At 45.2% G+C, this 26510-nt stretch overlaps 1 protein-coding gene across 1 annotated transcript in view; it reads right to left on the bottom strand.

Moving 5' to 3' along the window:
• Positions 1–26510, bottom strand: part of SCARA5 (scavenger receptor class A member 5) — a 134575-nt gene that overhangs the window by 89064 nt on the left and 19001 nt on the right. The window contains exon 3 of the mRNA XM_027549047.1: positions 13349–13477. Within this exon, the coding sequence (XP_027404848.1) occupies positions 13349–13477 (129 nt within the window). The remainder of the gene's footprint in view (positions 1–13348; positions 13478–26510) is intronic.

Genomic DNA, 26510 nt, shown 5'->3' with positions numbered 1-26510 from the left:
AGCCTCCATCAGAGTCAGAGAGACATAAAGTTCCCCCATCCAGTGGAATCTTGTGTGGAGCTGTAGGATGTCAAATCTCTTCCCCTTTTTATCCTTCTGCCCTGGAGCTAAAGTGAGGCTGGAGTACTTCCAGGGGAGCCCTGACGTCGTGAGAAGGTGGGAAGCCCAAGGTGTGATGCAGGAGAAAGGTGGTCTCTCAGGAGGGGAAGGTTTAGGTTTAAGGCTGAAGGTCAGTGGGGGTCTGTGAAGTGTTCCCTGCCTCACCTCACGGGACAGCAGCTCATGTGCCTGGGCTGGCATGCCTTGGGTCCTGTCTTCCTGGGAGCCATCCACGTGGCGGCAGGCTGCAGGGAGGGGAGCAGCTTGGGATGCTGGCCCAGAAATGACTGATGACACACTGCTGAAAGGCAAAGTTCAGTGACAGATGTCTGACTCCGGATTCAAACTCATCCAACAGGCTCCAACACTTGGCAGAAAGCAGCGTGATGACATTGAACTGGGATCACTAACAAGATCTGCATTTAAATAAAGGCAACAACAAAGCCACCAAAAGCCAGTTGAACTGATGTGGGATGGAGGAGCCCTCAGGAGGCAGTGTTTATTTTTGGAGAAATCTGGGCTTGGGGTGGGTGGGCAGAGGACCTGATTATTCATGACTGCCCAGCACTCCATCACTTGGAGGTGGTGTCCTGTGTTACAGTGAGTCACTGCCAGGGAGGTTCATGCAAATTTAGGCTACATCAGCATACACAGAGGGTCCAGATCAAAGGTGATCTGGGAATTCCCTGGCAGTCCAGGGGTTAGGAATCCGAGCTTCCACCACAAGGGGCACAGGTTGGATCCCTGGTCAAGGAACTAAGATCCCACATGCCATGTGGTACGGCCAAAACAAAACCAAAATTGATCACAGCCCAGCACACCCTGTCCTGGCCAGACCACACCAGCAGTCCCGTGTCTAATTCTGTTTATCACTAAAACCTGTGGTATTCCCGGGTGGCATTAGTGGTAAAGAATCCACCTGCCAGTGCAGGAGACACAAGAGACACGGGTTCAATCCCTGGAGAAGGAAATAAGAATCCAAAATCCCATGGACAGAGGAGCCTGGCAGGCTACAGTCCATGGGGTCTCAAAGAGTCAGACACGACTGAACAACTGGGCATGCACACATGTTGGAAGGATGGCCATTATATTGAGGTGTTCAGTTTAGGCCACACATTAAATGAGCACCTACTCTGTGTGCAGGGTATTACACTAGGCCCTGGGAATGCAAAGACAATCAAGGCACAGTGCCTTATCGTGAAGGAGCTTTCTTTTGTACTAGAAGGGGATGCTCAAGATGATGTTAAGTCACTTCAGTCATGTCCGACTCTTTGCAACCCCATGGACTGTAGCCCACCAGGCTCCTCTGTCCATGGGATTCTCCAGGCAAAAATACTGAAGTGAGTTGCCATTGCCTTCTCCAGGGGATCTTCCCAAGCCAGGGATCAAATCCATGTCTCTTATGTCTCCTGCATTGGCAGGCAGGTTCTTTACCACTAGCACCACCTGGGAAGGCCTAGAAGGGGAGCAGCAGGCACACAAGCTGTAACTTATAATGTGCAAGACCGGGGAATCTCACAGAGGTCTGCAAACCAGGTATCATGAATGACTGTTGAAGGAATGAGGCTTGCTGAGCCTGGTGTTTTCAACTCACGGAAGAATAATCATGAGGGTGAGGGAAGAGCCTCATTGTGAATTGTTCCTGCCAGAGAAATGAGAAACAGCGAGTATGGGATAGTCGAGGGTGACTAGGACTGTGGCTCCTGTCCGTAAGAGCAGGAGCTGTGGTGGCTTTGTCCATGGCTGTTCTGAAGAGCACACTGCCTCCTCTGTCTGGAAGTCAGGGGGGAGGTTCCTGCCCTGGGAGGGAGGGTGTTCACGGCATCACCCTGAGACCCCTTCCAAGGCTCAGCTCCCAAGTGGCACTGCAGAGCTGGCTCACCCGCACTGCTGGAGACACTGTTCTGTTTCTCAGCATCCTGACCCCATCGTTGCCTTTGCAAGTCCAGGGTCCCTCAGGGTCTCCAGGCTTCCTACCCCAGTGAGTTTATTGAAACTGTGTGGGCTCTGAGCACATCGCCTCCCACGGCACTGGGCATGCCTAGTTCCCTCTGTTTATACACAAAGGCACTGGGTGAACAGGCAAAATGAAGAGGTTTCTAATCCTTTGCTATTCTGACAGCAAAATCTCTCTGCTTATTCCAATAATGATGATGATGATGATAGTAAAACCAAAATCATATCTAATGTTTATTGATCACTTTCTATGTGCCAGGCACTAAGAGTTTTCATGCATGAATTAATTTCATCTTCACAACAGTCCTAGCGGGGAGGTACCATTGTTATCCTATTTGATAGAAGAGGAAACTGAGGATTTGAGAGGTTAAATGATTTGCCTTAAGATTATAGATACATTCAGAGACACAGTCTGGACTTGAACTCAGAAATTTTCTCTCAAAATCCATATACTGAAGTGCTCAGTCGCGTCCGACTCTTTGCGACCCCATGGGCTGTAACCTGCCAGGTTCCTCTGTCCATGGGATTTCCCAGGCAAGAATACTGGAGTGGGCTGCCATATCCTCTTCCAGGCTATCTCACTGACCTGGGGATCGAACCCACATCTCCTGCATCTCTTGCCTTACAGGTGGATTCTTTACTTTGAGGCATCAGGGAAGCCCTTATACCGAAAAGAATATAACTCTTGTCATAGAATGTTTGAAAGACACATAGACCAGCAGAACTCTCCTTTAGCCAACTGTTTTTCAGATTTAGGTTTGTACCCCATTTGTGGATCAGAAAAGAAACATATGGATTGTGACCATTTTTTGCTAAGTGAACAGAATAGAATAAAAAGTCATCGGTATTCATCACACATTTAAGATTATTTCAGTTATGAATATCTGTGTGAACTACTTGTCATGTGAAATGTATTTGTTAATGCAGGTAATGGTCAAAGTTTGAGAAATATTGATCTAGTCCAACCTGCTTATTTTGTAAATGAGTGTACAAAGGTTCAGATGGCAAAGTGATTTTTCCACGATTACAGGGTGTTAGTGGAGGAAATGGGGCTAAACCCAAGTTTTTCTGACTCTCAGTTTATATTATCAAGCTTAACTGACTGCAAGAAAAGGCAAGAGTAATAATACTGATAGTGGAGAAGGAAATGGCAACCCACTCCAGTGTTCTTGCCTGGAGAATCTGAGGGACGGGGGAGCCTGGTGGGCTGCCGTCTATGGGGTCGCACAGAGTCACACAGAGTCGGACTCTGAAGCGACTTAGCAGCAGCAGCAGCAGCAGCGGTAATACTGCGTTTTGTTTGTGTATTAGTCGCTCAGTCATCCCTGACTCTTTGCCACCCCATAGACTAACCCACCAGGCTCCTCTGTCCATGGGATTCTCCAGGCAAGAATACTGGAGTAGAGAAGGGAAGTTACTATTCCCTTCTCCAGGGGATCTTCCTGACCCAGGTATCGAATCTGCATCTCCTGTGTCTCCTGCATTGCAGGCAGATTCTTTACCATCTGAGCCACCAAGGGTAGTATTACTATAGTAACAATTATAATAGCTACTACTTTTATTGCGTTTTTCTTTTTATTGGAGTATAGTTGCTTTGCAATGTTGTGTTAGTTTCTATTGCACAGCAAAGTGGATCAGCTATACGTATACATATATCCCCTCTTTTTGGATTTCCTTCCCAGTTAGGTCACCACAAAGCACTGAGTAGAGTTCCTTGAGCTATACAGTCGGTTCTCACTAGTTATTGATTTCACGCATAGTATCAATAGTGTATATGTATGAGTCCCAATCTCCCAATTCATCCCACACCCTTCCCCCTACTTTTATCATGTTTAATGTGTGCCAGGCACTTTTCTAAATGCTTTAGATATATATTAGCTTATTTAACTCTAACAACCCATTCCAATCCCAAAGAAAGGCAACGCCAAAGAATGTTCAAACTACCACACAACTGCACTCATCTCACACGCTAGCAAAGTAATGCTCAAAATTCTCCAAGCCAGGCTTCAACAGTACATGAACTATGAACTTCCAGATGTTCAAGTTGGATTAGAAAAGGCAGAGGAATCAGAGATTAAATTGCTACATCTGTTGAATCACAGAAAAGCAAGAGAGTTTAAGAAAAACATCTATTTCTGCTTTATTGACTACACCAAAGCCTTTGACTGTCTGATCACAACAAACTGTGGAAAATTCTTCAAGAGATGGAAATACCAGACCACCTTACTTGCCTCCTGAGAAAACTGTATGCAGGTCAAGAAACAACAGTTAGAACTGGACATGGAACAACAGACTGGTTCCAAATAGGAAAAGGAGTACGTCAAAGCTGTATATTGTCACCCTGCTTATTTAACTTATATGCAGAGTACATCATGCGAAATGCCAAACTGGATGAAGCCCAAGCTGGAATCAAGATTGCCAGGAGAAATATCAATAACCTCAGATATGCAGATGACACCACCCTCATGGCAGAAAGCAGGAAAGAACTACAGAGCCTCTTGATGAAAGTGAAAGAGGAGAGTGAAAAAGTTGGCTTAAAAATCAACATTCAAAAAACTAAGATCATGGCAACTGGTCCCATCACTTCATGGCAAACAGAGGCGGAAACAATGGAAACAGTGATAGACTTTATTTTTGGGGCTCCAAAATCATGGCAGATGGTGACTGCAGCCATGAAATTAAAAGACGCTTGCTCCTTGGAAGAAAAGCTATGACCAACCTAAACAGCATATTAAAAAGCAGAGACATTATTTTGCCAACAAAGGTCCATCTAGTCAAAACTATCTAGCTATGGTTTTTCCAGTAGTCATGTATGGATGTGAGAGCTGGACTATAAAGAAAGCTGAGCGCTGAAGAACTGATGCTTCTCAACTGTGGTGTTGGAGAAGGCTCTTGAGAGTCCCTTGGACTGCAAGGAGATCCAACCAGTCCAACCTAAAGGAAGTCAGTCCTGAATATTCACTGGAAGGGCTGATGCTGAGTTTGAAACTCCAGTACTCTGGCCACCTGATGTGAAGAACTGAGTCATTGGAAAAGACCCTGATGCTGGGAGAGATTGAGGGCAGGAGAAGAAGGGGACGATAGAGGGTGAGATGGTTGGATGGCATCACTGATTCGATGGACACAAGTTTGAGCAAGCTCTGGGAGTTGGTGATAGACAGGGAAGCCTGGCATGCTGCACTCCATGGGGTCGCAAAGCGTTAGACACGACTGAGCGACTGAACTGAACAACCCAATGAGGCAGGTATAATTATTTCTCTAATTTTCAAATGAAGAAAGTCAGGTAGAAAAAGTTCAGGTCCCTTGGGCAACATAGCTGATAACAGAGAATGGGAGATTCAAACCCAGACATGCTGGCTTCAGAGTCCATGGCATTAACCAGAATAAAGTACTGCATGACCCTGTCTATCCTAATATTCTCCCTGAAGGCTGTGATGCCAATACAGTAGATACCATGAAGTGTGTATCTGAATATAACATACCTATATATCTACGTCTTCCATGAGCCATGGTCTTGGACAGTAACTCCATATTTACCATGTCCTTTAGATACTTGGCTAAAACAGAAAAACCATCTTTTTTTGCACAAATAAGATCCCCTCCAAGTTGCCTTGTCTCTGTCATTCATTCGCTCATTCACATATTTAAGACAACACGCACTTGCAGCACTGAATATAGTAGGTAAGATCATTGCTTTTTCCTTTTGGCAGCACCTCGCCACATGTGAGATCTTAGCTCCCCAACCAGGGATCAGACCTGAACCCTCTGCGTTGGAAATATAGAGTATTAACCACTGGACCACCAGGGAAGTCCCCAGAATTATCTTTAAAAGACCAAACTGGGCCTAACACCCTACCTTGTTCCAAAAAAGGATTAAGGCAGTTTATGAGGATACATGAAATACTCTTAAATAACAGGAGATGAGAACAATGTAAAGGAAGAAAAAGTTGGAGACGCTAAATGAAGGCAAAAATGAGACCAGCAGAAAAAACACTTTGCAGGAAGTCAATACACTTGCTGTGGGTGGACCATGAAGGTCTCCAGGTTCCCATTTTAATTGCCTACAAATTCACACATCCTACGAGGGGATGATAGCAGCTCTCAGTTTGCATTAACTACCTCCCTGAAAGTGATTTTAATTACTTTAAGATCCACAGCCTCCTTTGGATGAAAACAAACTCATTCCTCAGGATAAGTACTTCTCCTTCTGAGACTAAGACAGGAAACCTCTCTCTACAGGCCCTCTTCATGGACATTACGTGACAGAACAAACACGGTCCTGAAGGGCAGCCTCACAGGATGCACAGGATGGCACTGTGCATGCTATTTCTGCCAGTGTCCCAGGGAAGGTTGAGGGCATCGCGCTTTAAATTCCAAGATGCATGATGGTATCAGTCATCTGTGGTATAAAGGGATATGGGCTCTGAGCACACTGTTCTCTGATTGCAAACTCAGGGACAGACTTGCTTGAAACAAAGTGATCTAAAAAGAGATGCAACCCAATGTTCATTGCAGCCAAGTCATGGACAAGTTGCCTAAATTTCCATTGACAGAGGAATCTATAGAGAAGACATGGCACAAATATACAATGGAATATCACTCAGCCATTAAAAAAAGAATGAAATAGGGATTCCCAGGTGGCTCAGTGGTAAAAAATCCACCTGCCAATGCAGGGGATATGGGTTAGATCCCTGGTCCAGGAAGATTCCACATGCCGCAAAGCAACTAAGCCCGTGCATCACAACTATTAACCCTGTGTTCTAGAGCCCGTGAGCCACAGCTACTGAAGCCCTCATGCCCTAGAGCCCCTCCTGCTCTGCAACAAGAGAAGCCACTGTATTGAGAAGCCTGGGCACCACAGTTAGAGAGTAGTCACTAATCTCCATCACTAGAGAAAAAGTCTGTGCAGCAACAAAGACCCAGCACAGTCAAATAAATAAATGAAACATTTTTTAAAAAAAGAATGAAATAATGCCATTTACAGCAGCATGGATGAACCTAGAGACTGTCATACTGATTGAAGTAAGTCAGATAGAGAAGAAGAAATATGATGCCTTTATATGTACAATCTAAAAAGAAATGATACAAATGAGCTTATTTATAAAACAGAAACACACAGACTTTGAGAAGGAACTTATGGTTGCAGTGGTTGGGTGGGAAGGGTGTAAGGAAGGGACAGTTAAGGAGTTTGGGGTGTACATGTACACATTGCTGTATTAAAATGGATAACCAGCAAGGTCCTATACTGTTATAGCAAAGGGAACTCTGCTCAATGTTATGTGGCAGCATGGATGGGAGAGGAGTTCAAGGGAGAAAGGATACATGTGTATGTACGGCTGAGTCCCTTTGCTGTCCACCTGAAACTATCACAGCATTGTTAGTTGGCTATTATTGTTGTTTAGTCACTAAGGACTGTAGCCTGCTAGGTTCCTCTGCCCACGGGATTTCCCAGGCAAGGATACTTGAGTGGGTTGCCATTGCCTTCTGCAGGGGATCTTCCCAACCCAGGGATCAAACCCATGTCTCCAGCATTGACAGGCAGATTCTTTACCCTGGGCCACCAAGGAAGCCCTGTTAATTGGCTATACTCCAATATAAAAAGTTAAAAAGAAAAGGAGTGCTCAGTTTAAACAACATTTGGGTCAGCTGGTGTTCAGCTCTCTCAAGCTGACACTGCCCCAACCCTCTAGCTCTCCAGAACCAGGCTCTCCTTTGCAGAATTTGGCATGGAGCGTGAGCTACTACATCATACTGTTTTAATGCATGTGTGTGTTGTGTTTTTAAACCCTCCCAGAGCAAAAATTGTATCTTTTATTCCCCAGCTATAGACAAATGTTTGTGTTCCTCCCAAATTCATATGTTGAAATCCTAACCCCCAAAGTGAAGGTATTACCATCAAGGAGGTGGGGCCTTGGGGAGATAATTAAGTCATGAGGGTGGGGTCCTCTGGATGGGATTAGTGCCTTTATAAAAGAGACCCCGGAGAAATTCCTTGCTCTTTCCTCCACATGAGGACACAGCAAGAAGACAGCCATCTTTTAACCAGAAGTGAGCCCTCATCAGACAGAATGCGCCAGCACGTTGAACTCAAACTACCTAGCCTCCAGGACAGTGAGAAATTAATGTTTTTTTTTTTTTTTTAATTTTACTCCTTACTTTGGGTTTAATTTGTTTTCTTCTTCTTTTTTGAATAACAGAACCACATTTATTTAAGAATGTGTTCCAATATCAAGTGGCAAAGTTCAACAATGCAAAACCGAAATTACTTTTGCACCAACCTAATAGTTTTACACATGGGAATGCGTATGTTTCAGTGCCACTCTCTCATACTTCTTCTCGCCTTCTCCTTCCCTGCCTATCCCCCACAGCCCGCCATAATGCTTGCGTTTTAAACCATCTGGTCTGTGGTAGTTTGTCATGGCAGCCTGAACAGACTAAGACACCAGGGCTTACTCTGCACTCACTAAGCACTCACGTGCAAGTTAAGCACTTCCTGAGGCTGTTGATGGCAATAACTGACTGCTGCTGTTAAGGAAGGATTAAGTTAAGGCATGAGAGGAGCCCATATTTCACCAGGAGCTCTTGCTGGTACAGCTCTGCAGTCTGCATTGCTGTAACGCTCCCTCTTTCCACCAGACTAGATCCCCAGATGTTCCCCTTTCTGCTGTATCATTGCCGTGATGGGAATTCAGATTTCTCAGTGGAGCTGTGACAGACAAGGGGAAGAAGACATAGGTCCTGATGACCACCGTTTATCATCACAGTGCTGTCTCACAACAGTCATGGATAAGGGTGAACCTCCTCTAACCCTTGAACTCCATCACAGGGGACATCTTCCCTAAAGTGCTAAATGGAGGACTTTCTGACCACATGACCATCTAATCTCAATTCTCTCATTCATGAACCTAAAGCCTGACAGTCTGTACTGTCTAAAACATGAACCCAGAACAGAATGGAAACATAATAGGGGAACCAGCAGTCCAGGTAATAAAATGAGTTGAAGACATACACATAGTTGAAGACATAGAAAGACTTAGAGGAATTTGGGAAGAATGGCTGGTTCCTTGGGAAATGATGGAATCCCATGGGTATAGAACCTAGTGATGACGTGGGAGAATCAGAGGAAAGCTCCCAAGAGGATGCTGGTGGGGGGACGGATAGTTAGGTAGATTGGGTAGAAAGCTCAATTGAGAACAAATTTGGGGTAATGGCTGGATTAACCTTCTGAGAGGGGATGCTGAGATGTTGCATAAACACTGGTACAGTATTTGCCTTTAATTTTTAATACTTGGATAAACCAAGAAATTGAGAGAAGCCCATGAGAAGTTTAATAAGAGTACTACTTTATAGGGACTTCCCAGGCAGTCCAGTGATTAAGACTTTGCCTTCCAATGCAAGGGGTGCAGGTTCGATCCCTGGTAGGGCAACTAAGATCCTACATGCCTCATGGCCAAAAAATCAAAGCATGAAACAGAATAATATTGTAACAAATTCAGTGAAGACTTTGAAAATGGTCCACATTGGAAAAACCTTTAAAAAAAGAGTAATAATTTATGTAACGAGGTTTTAATTTTGTAATATTGAAGTAAGAACAAGCATTTGTTCTACAATGAGATATTATCCACCAGGTATTCAGACATGGCACTTACTGCAGTGGATGATTTTATCATCCAGTTGTCAGATGTATAAGCTTTGTGTCAATGAGGAGGTTTTGAAGCCTAAGACTGGTTCAAACAGAACTCCTCTTGTCTTAGTTAGCTAGGGTTGCCATAACAAAATAACAAGCCAGTGGTTTAAACAGCAGACATTCATTTGTCACAGTTGTAGAGCCCGGGAAGTCCAAGATCAAAGTGTAGGCAGGATTTCCTTGGTGGCCCAGTGGTTAAGAATTTCACTGCCAATGCAGGGGACACCAGTTTTACCTGGTCTGGGAAGATTCCATGCTACAGAGCAGCTAAGCTCGTACACTACAACCACTGAGCCCATGGTCTAGAGCCCACAGTCTGCAGCTGCTGAGCCTGTGTGTCCTTAAAGTCCATGCTCTGCAACGCAAAGAGAAGCCCACGCTCTGCAATGCAAGGAGAAGCCCACGCTCTGCAATGCATGGAGAAGCCCACGCTCTGCAATGCATGGAGAAGCCCACGCTCTGCAATGCAAGGAGAAGTCCACGCTCTGCAATGCAAGGAGAAGCCCATGCTCTGCAATGCAAGGAGAAGCCCACACGCAGCAACTACGGAAAGACCTCATTCAGCAACAAAGACCCAGGGCAGCCAAAAAAAAAAAAAGCACAGGCAGATTTGGTTGTTGATGAGGGCTCTGTTACTGGCTTCACAGGGCCCTGTCTCCTGTCCCCACTTAGCAGAGATCTCTGTCTTTCTCTTTCTGTGTTTCTCTCCTCTTTTCCTATATGGTCACCAATCTCATCATGAGAGCCCCATCCTCATAATTTAATTAGCTCCCTAGAGCCCGACTGTCCAAATACCATCACACTGGGGGTTAGAGCTTCATACATACATTTTGGAAGGGACACAATTCAGTCCATGGCCCATCCTGTGCCAGGTGACCTCTGCAGGGCACTGGAGAACATGTTCTGTCCCAAAAGAGGGAGCAGCCCCAGCAGGACATCTACCAGAAGGCCAGGCTAGCTCTGGTTTACTCTGAACCATAAATCTCCCATCACCTTGGGATTTAAACGGAGCATCCCTGGAGGTCTCCAATCAGGGCAATCGGAAGAAACTTCCTACCTAAGCTCAGGCAGAGCCCCTTTGAAGAACCACAGGCTTATCCATCACATTCCTAAGTCCCCTCTCCAAGGGACAGGTAGCTGGGGTTGGTAGTCCTTTATTGGCTGTTGTCATTGTTTAGTTGTTGTATCCAACTCTTTTTCGACCCCATGGACTGTCCATGGAATTTCCCAGGCAAGAGGTTGCCATTTCCTTCTCCAGGGGATCTTCCCCACCCAGGCATTAAACGTGAGTCTCCTGCTTGGCAGGCAAATTCTTTACCACTGAGTCACCTGGGAAACCCATCCAGAGGCCCACATGATTCTCCAGACAAGAACCTGGGGAGGTGACAGTGGCCAGGCTACAGAGCCAAGAGATAAAGCCCAACACTCTGCTTCATCAGATTGGTTCCAATCCACCCCCTAAATCTTCATCCCCCACAGGCAATCTGGTATTCATGAACTTCGGGTTCAAAGGTAATTATGATGATCAAAATCCTCCCCAGGTTTTCACACGGAATAACTAAGGAAGCAAGGCAAACTTTCCATGAGATTAGGAAGCCATGCACCACTTTCCTTTCCGAAACTTCCAGAATGGTCATCGTAAATCCCATTCAACTTCAAGACAGGAGAAAAAAAAAAAAACAACTCTCGTGTTGAGCTGGGTAGCCTGTCTGGTTAGAAACCCTCCTCTGTTTTGAATGGGAATTTGTCTCGTTACAAAATCCACCCATTCACTTAGTTCTACCCTCTGAGACCACACAGAACTATGCCCACCCTTTCCCACCTGGCAGCCTGTCAGACACCAGAAGGGAAACTTCATTCCCCAGCAACCCTTCGCTGCCCAAGAGGTGATGCCCTTCCAGGCCTCCTAGGCCTTCCAGGGACCTGCCCCAGGGTCCCCACCAGCCTGGCTCTCACCTCTAGACCCTCTTCCATCACCTAAAAATTCTCACTCAGCCGAGTAGCTGTAACACCATAGCTCAGCTTTCCTGCTGCGCTGAAACACTTTCCAAAAATTCTGGAAATTTGTTATGGTCATGGCTGCCAAGCCCACAAAACCCAGATCCCAATCTCTCACTGAGCAGCCCAAGAACATGTGCAAAAAAAAAAAGAAAACCCTTTGGCTGGACATCATCTCTTGGTCCCTGGGATGAATCATAAGTTTCTTTCATTGTTGGTCTTGGCTGCTCCCCCCAGGTCAAAGTTGATGGTTGATGAGACAGATACCACCCCTAGTGATACCCTCTGCTCCAAGTGTGGAAATCTGAGGGCAAAGGCAGCACTGAATATCCCAGCACGGGGTCCAAGTGATTAGACTCATTGACAGAAGGTGACACAAGACCAGGGGTCGCTCCTGAGGGGTCATCTGCAAGGGTTTAATCTCCCTTTTCCTGCCCCAGAGGTAAGGGCAGGAATTAAGAATTAAGTCAAGGACTCCACCCGGCACTCCAAGTCAGCTCTGCGTTGTCAGAAGACTTTCTTTGACTAACCCCCCACACACTCGCCACCAGGATCTCCATGCAACACCCTCACTTCCTCTGTCTGCATATCCACTGGATCACCATAGCACTTGTGTGTCAATGTCACAGGCACCATCATAGTCCCTGTTGCATTCTGCCCTGAGACAGGACTCTGCCTCTGTGCTCCTGCCTTGTCCCCTAGACTGGGACCTCCTGGAGGGGAGCCCCTGGGTCTTATTTATCAGTGTCTCCGATCCTAGCATGGAATCTGACACAAAGTAGGCACTCACGTAGGATGAATGATGCCGAAATGAGCTGATGCCTTGGCCTCACTTTGTCAAGCCTTTCATATCTCCATAGAGATAGGTGGGAATTGAGCATCCCTCCCTCTGGGTGGGAGTCAGGAGAGACCACCATGGCCTCCGTGCCTGTGTCCCATCATCTCCATCACAGTGGGATGACCTGTGTGTGAGCTGGGATGCTCAAAGTATGAGATCCTCCACCTGATCCCTTCCTGAGTCCATGAGCTCTGCTTCTTCCTGGTTAGAGAAGGTGGACCAAAATCCAGACCATCACCAGCCTATTCTATAAGCAGAAACTGGGGAGAAGAGCCCGGCTGACCTGGGGCAAATTCATCCCACCCCCAGGAATCACAGAGGGGCAGCAAGTTGACCACAACCCTGATTAACCTCAGCAATGAAGTGTCTTGTAACTATTTCCATCATATCCCAGGACAGGGGAACCAGCCTACTCAGTACAAACCACAGCACAGAGCTCCGGGGAGGCCCAGGGTAATGCACAATGTCAACACGATGAGTCAGGACAAGGCAGAAGCCTCTTAAGAGTGGCTAGGTCTCTGCTCTGGGACTTGGAGATTTCTCACCCTCACATCCAACTCACCCAACATGACATAAGCAATGCTGCTCGGGATCATGCCTGGTCAGAAAGACCAGCCAGCTTATTCCTTTGTGGTTTCCATGGTAACAAGGGCAGTGTTTGGACTCCTGACTGTGGGAATGAACAGCAGAGGCTCCCACTCCCCATTTCCCATCCGCTCTCACCTCTTGCTCACTTCCTTAAAGGCCAGGGTGGCAAAGGATGCTCTTACCTGCTAAGATGAAGATGCCCACGAGAATCAGAAAGACCAGCAGGTAGAGCCCGAGGACTGCATGCTTCAGGGCTGACAGGGAGCCCAGCTGGGTACAGCAGCCACCTGCTCGTCCTTTGTGGCATGGACCTAACAAGAAGGGTAGGAAGAAGAGGGGAAAAGACATTTGAGAATTCCCAAAGCCGCTTTGCTCTTTTTGTCTCATCGCTCCCTGATGCATGTGGATGTTCATGTGGCAGCACTCCCCACCCCCACCTCCCGTCACCACACACACCTTCTGCACATCTGTAATGCAGGTGGAATGGTAGGGAGCATCTCAGAACTGTGATAAGCTTTTCAGCTTCTCTCTCTCCTCCCAACCTCTGCTCATGAACGAGCCAGAAGGCATCCCAACAGCTCACATGGCCATACAAACCCACCCTCCTGGAGCCAGTGCAAGTAGCAGAGAAAGCTAGGATAGGCTGCCCTTTACAAACGTTATTGTCCCCCGTGATCAGGAGAAGATGGAGAGCATTTTAAAAAGAGGTTGCAAACTCCAGGGAAGGGAGGTGGGCCAGGTGGGCCTGGGGAACCCAGCAGTGCATGCCCCATCTGGAAGCAGTTGCTATGTCAGAACGAGGGCCAGGTGTTGACAGGTCCAAAAATTTTAAGACAAGCCAGAGATTATTTAGAGAAATCTCCCTTTTTTATGTGTTGACAACTAATTAGGGGGGAAAAAAGACAAAGGAAAGGAAAAACCACTAGGGAGTGTAAACAAAACACATTTATACGTCAGGGCTGACCACCAGTTTACAACCTTGGGTTTAGATTTACAGGAAAACATAGTACAGAACTTCTTCCTGTGAAACTATTCAAGGCTCACCAGGTTCTGGTCAAAATGGAACAGCAAAATACCAGAGTTCTAAAGGACCTTGGGGCTTCCCAGGTGGCACTAGTGGTAAAGAAGACACCTGCCAACTCAGGAGATGCAAAAGATGCAGGTTTGATCCTTGGGTCGGGAAGATCCCCTGGGGGAGGAAATGGCACCCCATTCTGGTATTCTTGCCTGAAATATCCCATGGACAGAGGAGTCTGGCTGGCTACAGTCCATGGAGCTTCAAAGAGTCGGTCACGACTGAGTGTCTGAGCACAATGGACCCCATGGATTGTCTAATTCAACCCCTTCAGTTAATAAAGGTTGTCAAATGTAAGGGATAGACCCTGGGGTGAGGATGCCAGGTCCTGATTCCAGGTCATCTTTCCATGAGAATTCTTCTTCAACCCTCCTTAAGACGACTGCTACAGAGGCCAGCAAGCTCACCCATCTCCACCTCCTCGGTTGACTGACAGTGGAGAGGAAGAGATGCCATCCTGCCCTGACTCCCAGCATGGCAGATAAGAAATGATGGAGGGCTTTTTTTTTTTTTCCATAACATGCCCATATTATGTTCAATCCCCACCCCCTGCAAGGGAGAGTATTGCCAACTGGAGAACTGTTCATTGCACAGGGAGGCAGATGTGGGAGCCCAAAAAGGCTGACAACAGATGTTGAAATAATTGGTATTCAAAAAACATTTGTAGAGATGCTGTGATAGGACTTGCTAGCAGTCCAGTGGTAAAGACTCCATGCTTCCAAGGCAGGGGACACAGATTCAATCCTTGATCAGGGAACTAGGATCCCACATGCCATGAGGCACAGCCAAAAGATATCCAATTTTTATTTAATTAAAAAAAAAAGATGCTGAGATGTTTGTGATCCTTGGTACCTTGGGGTTCACCAGGGAGGTGCTTCGGGGGCTCCTTACTACCTATCAGGTAGCATTGCCATAGCTCACCAGAGGTATTGTTCAGTGAAGAAAATTTTCCCACACATTTATTCTATTTTATTGAAAATACTGTTGCTAAAACAGCTAAGTAGAACTCTTACACAATACTTCCATAAAACATCGGGTACAACTTGGAACAAGTTGTCGAGAAATACAAATTCAATTACCATTCTCGTCAACCCTCAAGTGTTAGCAAATTTTGAAGAGTTAACCTGATTTTCCACTAAGTCTTGCGCAAAATACATTTTTCTAATGTACGCTAAATCTTCTTTTCCAAAACCTTCTATCTCTTCCCCCACAGTATTATCTATAACCTGTTTTGCTCCTAAATATGCCAGCTTCTTGTAGCATTTTGTTGTTTTTGTTTGTTTCTCATGAGAACAGCTGGCTGGCCAGTTGCAACTCAGTAGAGAAAAGTTTATTTCCCTCAGAAACCTGAGTTTATTTCCCTCAGGAACATAGGCATAGCATCATGTATTGCACAACTATTTTTTTTTTTTAAATTTAAAGCCTTTATTGAACTTGTTGCAATATTGCTTCTGTTGTTTATGTTTTGGTTTCTTGGTCCCAAGGCATGTGGGATCTTAGCTCCGTGACCAGGGATCGAACCCATAGCCCTTGCATTGGAAGGCACAGTCTTAACCACTGAACCACCAGGGAAGTCCCTAAATATTAGTATCAGCTCTCCTGCTCTAAGCCCTGCTTCCTCTTGAGACGATGATAAGGATGCCAGCCTAGCTATCGGGAGGGACCAGAAGATACCCAGGCTGAAACGCCATTATCTTTATGTTTATCCCAAATTCATCTTGGGCTTCTCCATTCGTTGGCTTTGTTTGACCCCTTCCTATTTCTCTTGAAGGTTTAATTAAGTTTAACCAAATTCTGTTAACCGTTCCAGTTTCACTGGACAATTATATGTTCATTATAAAAAGAATCTATTCTCTCAAAAAGATGTTGATATAATTTTTTTTGCACATAACTTTTTTTACTAAGGCACAACACTACATTATACCTTGCCTGAGCTTGCTGCTAAGTTGCTTCAGTCGTGTCCGACTCTGTGCGACCCCATGGACTGCAGCCTACCAGGCTCCTCCATCCATGGGATTTTCCAGGTAAGAGTACTGGAGTAGGGTGCCATTGCCTTCTCCTGCCTGAGCTTGAGGAAGTCTATTGAGTAAGTTGAGCATTAATACAGTAAAGGATTAAGGGCAACAATACAGAGTCATGGATTGACTAGTGAGGCTACTTCATGATTTATAAAGGGATGGGTTAGTGCTAATTGCCATTCAGTTTGAAATTTTTCAGCTTGAGAAGGAAAACAAAATAATCAGGACCTCTTCCTTCCTCTAGGGATGAAAACATTTTCCTAAACCAATGAGTTACGAGGGCAAAGCTTCTTTTCTTTTACTCCCACTAATAAGAACATCATCCCTTGATTGTCAAGTCTGTGCTGACTTTCAGTGTTGGCAGAATAAGGGGAGAAAAAATCACACAGCCAAGAAGACTTGCATCTTGTTTTGTTGTTGCATGTTTGTTTCTAGCTCATTGTAAGAGTGGGTCAAACTGCAATGATACAGTTCTAATTTTTCCCCCCCAAAAAAGAGGAGAGAATTCCCTGTTGGTCCAGTGGTTAAGACTCCACACTTCCACTGCAGGGGGCACAGGTTTGATGTCTAGTCAGGGAATTAAGATCCTGCATGGTGCATAGCCTGGTCAAAAAACTGTTTTTAATTAAGAAAAAAAATGAGTAGCTCCCTTCTCCTCTACCTGAGGCTTCTGTCTAATAAGTGCCACTGGTGACAGGTCCCTTTGTCCACAAACACACAAGACACAGAACTTCCTCTGAGAGAGCTCAGTCCTTTTAGCAAACTATTACTCTGTACATTATACAAAATCTGTTTTAAACAGAACAAGGGTTTAAGACGGAGATTTTCCACCAATGGTTAGACAAGCAGAACTCCACTGAATGATTCTGGCAAGATGGCTAGTGAATATGATTATAAGGGAAAGACAGGAGACAATATAGGGTAAAGACGAGTTACTAAATCTGCCCAAAACACATTTATTAATTTTTAATGTAGTATGGCAGCAGCATGTTAACTGAGTAAACCATTCAAAGTATTAAGTTTACTGGAAAATTGAAAACGCTCCGAAACCATGCAGTCAGTAATATATTCATTTATTTGACTTTTTAAAAAAGTAAAAGAAATGAGCCATCAAGCTATGAAAAGATACGGAGGAAACTTACGTGCCTATTAGTAAATGTGTGCATGTGTGCAAGGTCATTTCAGTCGTGTCCAACTCTTTGCAACCACATGGACTGTAACCTGCCAGGCTCCTCTGTCCATGCAATTCTCCAGGCAAGAATACTAGAGTGGGTTGCCATGCCCTCCTCCAAGGGATCTTTCCGACCCAGGGATCAACCCCCACATCTCTTATGTCTCCTACCCTGGCAGACTGGTTCTTTGCTGCTAGCACCATCTGGAAAGCCCATATTAGTAAGTAAAAGATGCCAATCTGAAAAGGCTACTTACTGTATCATTCCAACTGTATGGCATTCTGGAAAAGGCAAAACTATGAGGACAATAATAAGATCAGTGGACGCCAAAGGTTGGGAGTGAGGAGGGATGGATAGGTAGAGCACAGAGGACTTCTAGGACAGTAAAACCATTCTGTGTGATACTATAATGATGGATGCAGATCATTGCACATTTGTCTAAAACATTGCACATTTGTCTAAACCCACAGAACGCAGAGCAGCAAGAGGGAACCCTAATGTAAGCCATGGACTTTGGATGATAATGATGTCAATGCAGGCTCATCAGTTGTGACAGGTGTACCTCCCTAGTGGGGATGTTGATTGTAAGGGGGGCTGTGCATGTGTGGGGCTGGGGGCATGTGGGAACTCTCTGTAGTTTCCACTTAATTTTACTGTAAACCTAAAACTGCTCTAAAAATTAGTCTACTAAAAAAAAGTAAAGGTTTTGACTTATGGATTGTTGAGATAAAATCTCTGTTGTTGTTCAGTCGCTAAGTCGTGTCCAACTCTGCGATGCCATGGACTGCAGCATGCCAGGCTTCCCTGTCCTTCACTATCTCCCAGAAAAAGAAAAATGAACATTGCTCAGTTGTGTCTGACTCTTTGCGACCCCATGGAGTATAGTCCATCGAATTCTCCAGGCCAGAATACTGGAGTGGGTAGCCTTTCCCTTCTCCAGGGGATCTTCCCAACTCAGAGATTGAACCCAGGTCTCCCACAGTGCAGGCAGATTCTTTACCAGCTGAGCCACAGGGGAAGCCCAAGAATGCTGGAGTAGGTAGCCTATCCCTTCTCCAGTAGATCTTCCCGGCCCAGGAATCAAACCAGGGTCTCCTGCATTGCAGGTGGATTCTTTACCAACCAAGCTAGTCTGCTCAAATTCATGTCCACTGAGTCAGTGATGCCATCCAACCATGTCATCCTCCATTGCTCCCTTTTCCTCCTGCCCTCAATCTTTCTCAGCATCAGGGTCTTTTCCAATGAGTCAGCTCTTTGCATCTGACAAAACGTGGTTCACTGGAGGAGGGAATGGCAAACCACTCCAGTATTCTTGCCTCGAGAAAACCCATGAACAGTAAAAACTCTAACAGACTTTTATTAAGCATCCACTGTCCTGCTGTGGAAGCCATCTTTGGATGGCTTCCAGAGGATGCCACCCCCTTGCATAGTCTCTTTCTGCACTCCACCAGGATTGGTTTGTGTGACCAATAGAATATGGCATAAGTGATAGCATGTCACTCCTGAGATGAGACAAAAGACACTGCTGTTCCCTCCTTGCTTGCTCTTTATCTCTCTTGGAATATTCATTTGGGGGGAAGCCAGCCTCTATGTCATGAATACACTATGGAGAGGCTACATACTAAGGAACTGAGGCCTTCAGCCAACAGCCACGTGAGTGAGTCTGGAAGCAGTTTCTCCAGCCAAATCAAGACATCAGATGACTACACTCTGGCTGAGATCTCGACAGCAGTCTCATGAGAAACCCAGAGCCAGGGCAACCCAGCTAAGTTGCTCCCAGACTTCTGCCAGATAGGATTATACATATATAAATTAAATATATGGGATTATAAATATGTATATACACATATTTCTGAGCAACATTTTGGATCTGAAAAAAAAAAATCTTAGATGTCCTTTCACCCCCATGGCTTTCTCAGAAACAGAGTGAGACAAGAAATTTTTATTGCTTTAAGCTGCTAAGGTTTGGGGTAATTTGTTCCGCAGCAGTAGATAACTAATACACTATGATAGACAGTGGGAAACACAAAGACAGCAGCTGCTTGAGGGAAGGATTTTTGTCAGCATCATTTATGTCCAACTTTTCAGTTCCTAAACCAGCACAGGCATATAGCAGGCATTCAGAAAACGTGCTGAATGAGAGATGAAGATACAATCACTGCCTTTCAGATGCTCACATCTGAGGGGAAGAAGATGTATAAACAGATAACTATTGCAGAGGTGGAATAAAGTAGTATAGTGGGGTGATAAGGCACAAGCCAAGTGTGGTACTGCAGAGGCAATGATTCTTTGTGTCAGCAGCTCATCCCAGGGTCTGCTGGAGGAGCAGTAACTCAAGGCTTTGAAGCCCAGGCCTTCATAGATGGCTGAAATTTTCTCTTTTTCTCTAGCTTGATCATCTTATTTGTAAATTTGAAAACTATGACTTTAAGATGTAGGTTTATCAGATCAGATCAGATCAGTCGATCAGTCCTGTCCGACTTTTTGCGACCCCATGAATCGTAGCATGACAGGCCTCCCTGTCCATCACCAGCTCCTGGAGTTCACCCAGACTCATGTCCATCGAGTCGGTGATGCCATCCAGCCATCTCATCCTCTGTCGTCCCCTTCTCCTCCTGCCCCCAATCCCTCCCAGCATCAGAGTCTTTTCCAATGAGTCAGGTAGCCAAAGTACTGGAGTTTCAGCTTTAGCATCATTCCTTCCAAAGAAATCTCAGGGCTGATCTCCTTCAGAATGGACTGGTTGGATCTCCTTGCAGTCCAAGGGACTCTCAAGAGTCTTCTCCAAGACCACAGTTCAAAAGCATCAATTCTTTGGTGCTCAGCCTTCTTCACAGTCCAACTCTCACATCCATACATGACCACAGGAAAAACCATAGCCCTGACTAGACGGACCTTTGTTGGCAAAGTAATGTCTCTGCTTTTGATATGCTATCTAGGTTGGTCATAACTTTCCTTCCAAGGAGTAAGCATCTTTAAGAATAGGGGCTTCCCAGGTGGCTCAGTGGCAAAGAATCTACCAGCCAAGGCAGATGACACAGGAGAAGAGGGTTCGATGCCTGGGTCAGAAGATCCCCGGGAGCAGGAAATGACAACCCACTCCAGTATTCTTGCCTGAAGAATCCCATGGACAGTGGAGCCTTGTGGGCTATGGTCCATGGGGTCACAAAGAGTTGGACATGACTGAGCGACTGAGCATATAACTTTAAGAAGAAAACTGAAAACTTTCTTCCTCCACATGAGAACAGTTCTGAGGAACGTACCAGACAAAGCTGTTAGTTATTAAACATAGTTGTTTGGTCACACACAAAACCAGATCTAGAGAGAGAAGGACACCACCAAAACAAAGCAAAAGCTCTTCCAAGGTCTAGGAGAATCAAGGGAAAAGTTTTTCACCTCTCGATGGCCTTCAGAAAGGAGGGTGTCATCTCAGGAGATCAAGGAGCCAAGAGAAGGAGGCTCAAGAGCCTTAGAGAAGACCGTGGCTTCAAAACAGCAAACAACAACTCAAAAATAAGTACCAAGTGATGTGCAGAATGGGTTCTGCATGCCAGGCTGGGAGAGTTGTTTTTCTCAGTGGGGAGTCATGCTTCCTGATGGCTGGCTGGAAGCAGTCAGTGGATGGTTTCTCAGACTCTACACACCACATCCACATGAAGCCTGCACAATTTTGCCAGAGCTGAGTATTCCTGGGCTATTATTTTCTTTCTCTATTGTGTGTGTGTGTTAGTCACTCAGTCATGTCTGACTCTTTGAGACCCCATGCACTGTAGCTTTCCAGGCTCCTCTGTCCATGGGGATTCTCTGTGAAAGAACACTGGAGTGAGTTGCCATTCCCTTCTTCAGGGGATCTTCCCAATGCAGGGATCAAACTTGGGTCTCCCGAATTACAGGCAGATTGTTTACCATCTGAGTCACCAGGGAAGCCCCATTTTTAAAAATTTATTTATTGGCTGTTGTGAGTCTCTGTTGCTGCATGGGGGCTTTCTCTAGTTGCAGCAGATGGGAGCGACTCTGTTGTGGTGTGTGGGATTCTCACTGCAGTGGCTTTTCTTGTTTTGGAGCACAGGCTCTAGACGCCCTGGCTTCAGTAGCTGTGACTCCTGGGCTTAGCTGCCCTGGGCATGTGGGATCTTTCCAATTAGGGGTCGAACCAGTGACCTTTGCATCGCAAGATGGATTCTTAACTACTGGACCACCAGGGAAGCCCTCATTCCACTTTTTTTAAACTGAAATTTATGTAAGAAGGGAGTTTTCTATCATCTTCATAAGTGGAAAAATTAGTGTCTTCCTATTACACTATTACTAATGGAGAAATATCAATAACCTCAGATACGCAGATGACACCACCCTTATGGCAGAAAGTGAAGAAGAACTAAAGAGCCTCTTGATGAAAGTGAAAGAAGAGAGTGAAAAAGTTGGCTTAAAGCTCAACATTCAGAAAACTAAGATCATGACATCTGGTCCCATCACTTCATAGCAAATAGATGAGGAAACAGTGGAAACAGTGGCTGACTTTATTTTTCTGGGCTCCAAAATCACTGCAGATGGTGATTGCAGCCATGAAATTAAAAGACACTTACTCCTTGGAAGGAAAGTTATAACCAACCTAGATAGCATATTCAAAAGCAGAGACATTACTTTGCCAACAAAGGTCCATCTAGTCAAGGCCATGGTTTTTCCAGTGGTCATGTATGGATGTGAGAGTTGGACTATAAAGAAAGCTGAGTGCCGAAGAATTGATGCTTTTGAACTGTGGTGTTGGAGAAGAGTCTTGAGAGTCCCTTGGACTGCAAGGAGATCCAACAAGTCCATCCTAAAGGAGATCAGTCCTGGGTATTCATTGGAAGGACTAATGTTGAAGCTGAAACTCCAGTACTTTGGCCACCTGATGTGAAGAGCTGACTCATTTGAAAACACTCTGATGCTGGGAAAGATTGAGGGCAAGAGAAGGGGATGACAGAGGATGAGATGGTTGGATGGCATCACCGACTCAGTGGACATATCTAATTATTAAAACAGCAAATTCACACCCATAGATCACTTTGAATACTGCTGTCTTGCATATAGTCATATTCTGAGAGTCACTTATGTTAGTAAAAGTAATTAAATCACAGTTCAATGAAAGTTGTGGGGGAAAGAATTTTGATGTACTTCACAGAAGACTTCTCTTATTGAGAAGCAAAACAAAACTTTTTTGTATGTTCAAGATAATAATCCAGAAGGTAGAATGTTGAAATTAAGTGCCACTGAAATAACCATATCAGAACCTTGCCCTTACTTTTGGTACTAATCTCATTATTCACAATTGTTGATTTCCATTTTTGTCTTCCAAAGGTGTCCTGAGACTCACTCATCTCCCTATCCATCAATCAGCACACAGCAGAACCATCGCAATAAGTTTCTTTGCAAGAACAAAGACATGTGTAATCCATTTATTTTTGGTGCAAAGACTGGTTCTCAAAGTTACTGTATGCAAATAGTTGACACATTTCTGTTGGCTGCAAAACATATTTTTTGAGCAAAATTTTGGTCCCAAAAAATAAAATCTTGGCTTTCCTTATTCACCCATGATTTGGAATTGCTACTCAGTGCTTATAGAGGTGAATTGTGGGAGAAATTCATTGGAACTGAATTGACACTTAATCCTGGCTGAGTAGCATCATCAGGCATGGCTCTTCTTAGATATCTAGAAGCCTGAGCTGTTCCCCTGGATGTCTTAATTCCAATTCAATGATGAAATCACATATCTATGGCAACAGGTACCCAGTTCTGAAGTAAGGCATTTGTCATTATCAAAACAACATGAAGACATATTTTTGGAAAATCAATGAAGTCTCACTATTATCAGAGCTTCATTTTAAAACTTTGATTTCTCTTTAACAGGATACACACAAAAGGGGGTTGCCTAAAACTATTTATTATTCCCTGAGGTTAAAATTGTAAAGCATTCCTTTTAATCATGGGAACAAGAGGACACCCTAAAGAGCTTTTGTTAAAATACTGTCTGCTTAGGGCAGGGAGGTGATTAGGAGCAAAGGTTAAAGAACAGAAAAGGAAAATTTATCTGAAAACTACTCAGCCCCAAACAGTTGAGCTGAGGAAGAGTCTGGAGGTGGTCTCCCGATGTCAATGGGAGCCCCGGAACCACAGGGCCTTTGTTTCCTGGAGGATGTATTGTATTAGGCAGGTGAGGGTTCCTGACACTCTCAGGCGTACAAACATGGGTATGGGGCTCTGAGCAGGCTGGTTCAAAGCCTGCCTCTGTTCATACTGGCTGGGAGAGCCTGAGAAAGCACGCTGAGGCAGCCCCTGCATCAATTTAGCCTTTCTTTGCAAAACTGATTGTTCAGTATCTTTTTTTTTTTTTTTCTTGTAAGATTTTGTTTGCTGTGGACCATTTTTTTAAGTCTTGACTGAATTTGTTAACAATATTTTTTGTGTTTTATGTTTTGGCTTTTTGGTCATGGGGCATATGGGATCTTAGTTCCCCCAATCATGGATTGAATGCATGCCCCCTGCATTGGAAGGCAAAGTCTTAACCACTGGATCACAAGGGAAGTCCTTGATTTTTCAATTTCTTAACTATAATTTTAAGGCATTTGGGGAGTTATTTTGAATTTATTTGCCTCCCATTTGAAAAAATACTCACAAATTGCATTTGACCAAAAGTGGGTATTATTTGCATTACTGTATGGCAGAAACCAACATAACATTGTAAATTTTTTAATATATATTTAAATTAAAAAAAAAAACAGAAAAAAAGTGGGTATTAACTTCTTCCCAAAGAATCTGAGTCTAAATAATATTAAAAAAATAAAATAAAACAGAATGAAATGATTCAACTGACACCTACTTGAGTTTCAGCAACAACAGACAGGTGGCTCAGTGGGTAAAGAACCTGCCTGCAATGCAGGAGATACAGGTTCAATCCCTGGGTCAGGAAGATCCCCTGGAGGAGGGCACAGCAACCCACTCCAGCATTCTTGCCTGGAGAATCCCACGGACAGAGGAGCCTGGAGGGCTGCAGTCCATGGGGCGCAGAGTCAGACCCGACTAAAGCGGCAGAGCACAGGAACACACAACAAACAGCCTGTTTCTTTTTTGTTCTCTGTGGTCCCACAGCTCCTACACAGCAGGTGGAGATAAGGTTTTTATGGCTGGGAGGGACCTTGGCACTCATTTCATCAAAGGATCTTGTTAAACCCACCCAAGGCTGATTTCATCATACTCACTTGGTTACTCATCACCCACATTGTTCATTGTAATAGAGAGCCCCAAATGACCTCTGTCTTTGAAACCGCCACGGCTTTCTGGCTTTCACGGGGACCTCTGTTTACTTTCCCTCAATAAAGGAGGGTGTGAGGCGAGGACCTGACAGAGCAGTTTCATTGGACCTGAGTCTGGGAGGGTCCCACACCACCAGTGGGGTCCGGGTGAGCACCCAGCACCAACTGGCCCACTGGCCCTCACACCTGAGTCTTCGAGGCAGACAGCCCTGTGAGGGCGAGAGACAAAGGAAAATACAGTATTCCGTGTGATCAGATGGGATCCCATTTCTAAGAAAGGGAGAGGGAGGGAGGGTGGAGCTAATTCAATTTAGATGTTATGATGACCTAGGACAGTTTCTTCAAGTACTCGTAGAGGTATTTTGTAACTTCCTTGCAATATTTGTTATTTTTCTCCGGCCCTATCTGTTTCTCAAGTTACTCTGCATGAAAATTTTTGAGAACAATCAGGGGCTTGTGTGCTTATTTTGCAGCAGTGGGAAGAGACTGGCTGATGTGCATATAATTTTGCAACCAGGGCTGAGGGACTGGGAGAGAAAGCCAGGTGGGAGGGGACAGAGGGCAGTCAAGGTAAGCTGGCTGGTCACCGCAACCCAGGAGGAGGGGAGGGGCTAGGAAAAGAATGAGGTCCTGGGGCTCAGGGGAGATGCCTGTACTCTTATCCAACATGGGCAGTACGTGGATTGGAAGGAAGGCTGTGTCAATGCAGAGAGACCCAAAACAACAAAGGGAGTGAAGGTGAGGGTTGGGGTTCCCTGGTGGCTCAGTGGTAAAGAATCCACCAGCCAATGCAGAGACATGGGTTCAATCCACAATCCAGGAAGATCCCACAAGCCACAGAGCAACCAAGCCTGTGCACCACAGCCGCTGAGCCTGTGCTGTAGAGCCTGGGAGCTGTAACTACTGAAGCCCAAGCACCTGGAGTCCATGCTCTGCAACAAGAGAAGCCACTGCAATGAGTAGCCCCAGAAGGCTCAGCACAGCCGAAAATAAATAAATAAACTTATATGTGTATATATATATAACAACAGTGGGCTCAGGGTTCGGTCTAAAGTGGGGCCAGAAACGCTCCTCCAGTGGAGTGACCCTGGAATCCCTCTCAAAAAGATTCCCAATTCCTCTCCTGGCATCTCATCAGAGGAAATAAATCATCTGATGATGTATTTGCAACGTGGAGGCCAGGGCTCAGCTATTTCCACACTTAAATCATTACTCTTTCCTGGCTGCTGGAGCAACATCCAGCCCCTGCCCTGGTCTGCCTTGGTCTGAAGAATCGGTGAGTCCTCGGGGCAGGAATGGTTACCTTAAATATCCCACCCCCACCCGTCTCACTGCCCCAACTCTTGCCACCAGTTGAGTTGGAAAGTTGAGTTGGAAGGGCCATTTAAGTATCTGGTGGGGGTGGGGAGGGGGGTGTTCTGTTTCATTTTAATTGGAAGACAACTTCTTTACTATGTTGTGTTAGTTTCAGCTCTATGTATACATATGTCCCCTCCCCCTTGAACCTCCTTCCCACCCCCAGGTCATCACAGAGCACTGAGTTGAGCTCCCTCTGTTAGGTAGCAACTTCCCACACTAGCTATCTGTTTTACATATGGTAATGCATTCATTTTAATGCCACTCTCTCTGTTCATCCCACCCTCCTCTTCCCCACTGTGTCCACAAGTCTGTTATCTGCCTCTGCGCTTCCGTTCCTTCCCTGCAAATAGGTTCATCTGTACCATTTTTCTGCGTTCCATACATACGATGTGTTAATATACGATGCTTGTTAATATACGATGCTTGTTTTT

This window comes from Bos indicus x Bos taurus, chromosome 8 (genome assembly GCF_003369695.1).
Source record: "Bos indicus x Bos taurus breed Angus x Brahman F1 hybrid chromosome 8, Bos_hybrid_MaternalHap_v2.0, whole genome shotgun sequence".
Classification (NCBI taxonomy): Eukaryota; Metazoa; Chordata; class Mammalia; order Artiodactyla; family Bovidae; genus Bos; species Bos indicus x Bos taurus.
Note: the sequence above shows the minus strand (reverse complement) of the source record. Positions and strands in the feature narration are given on the sequence as shown.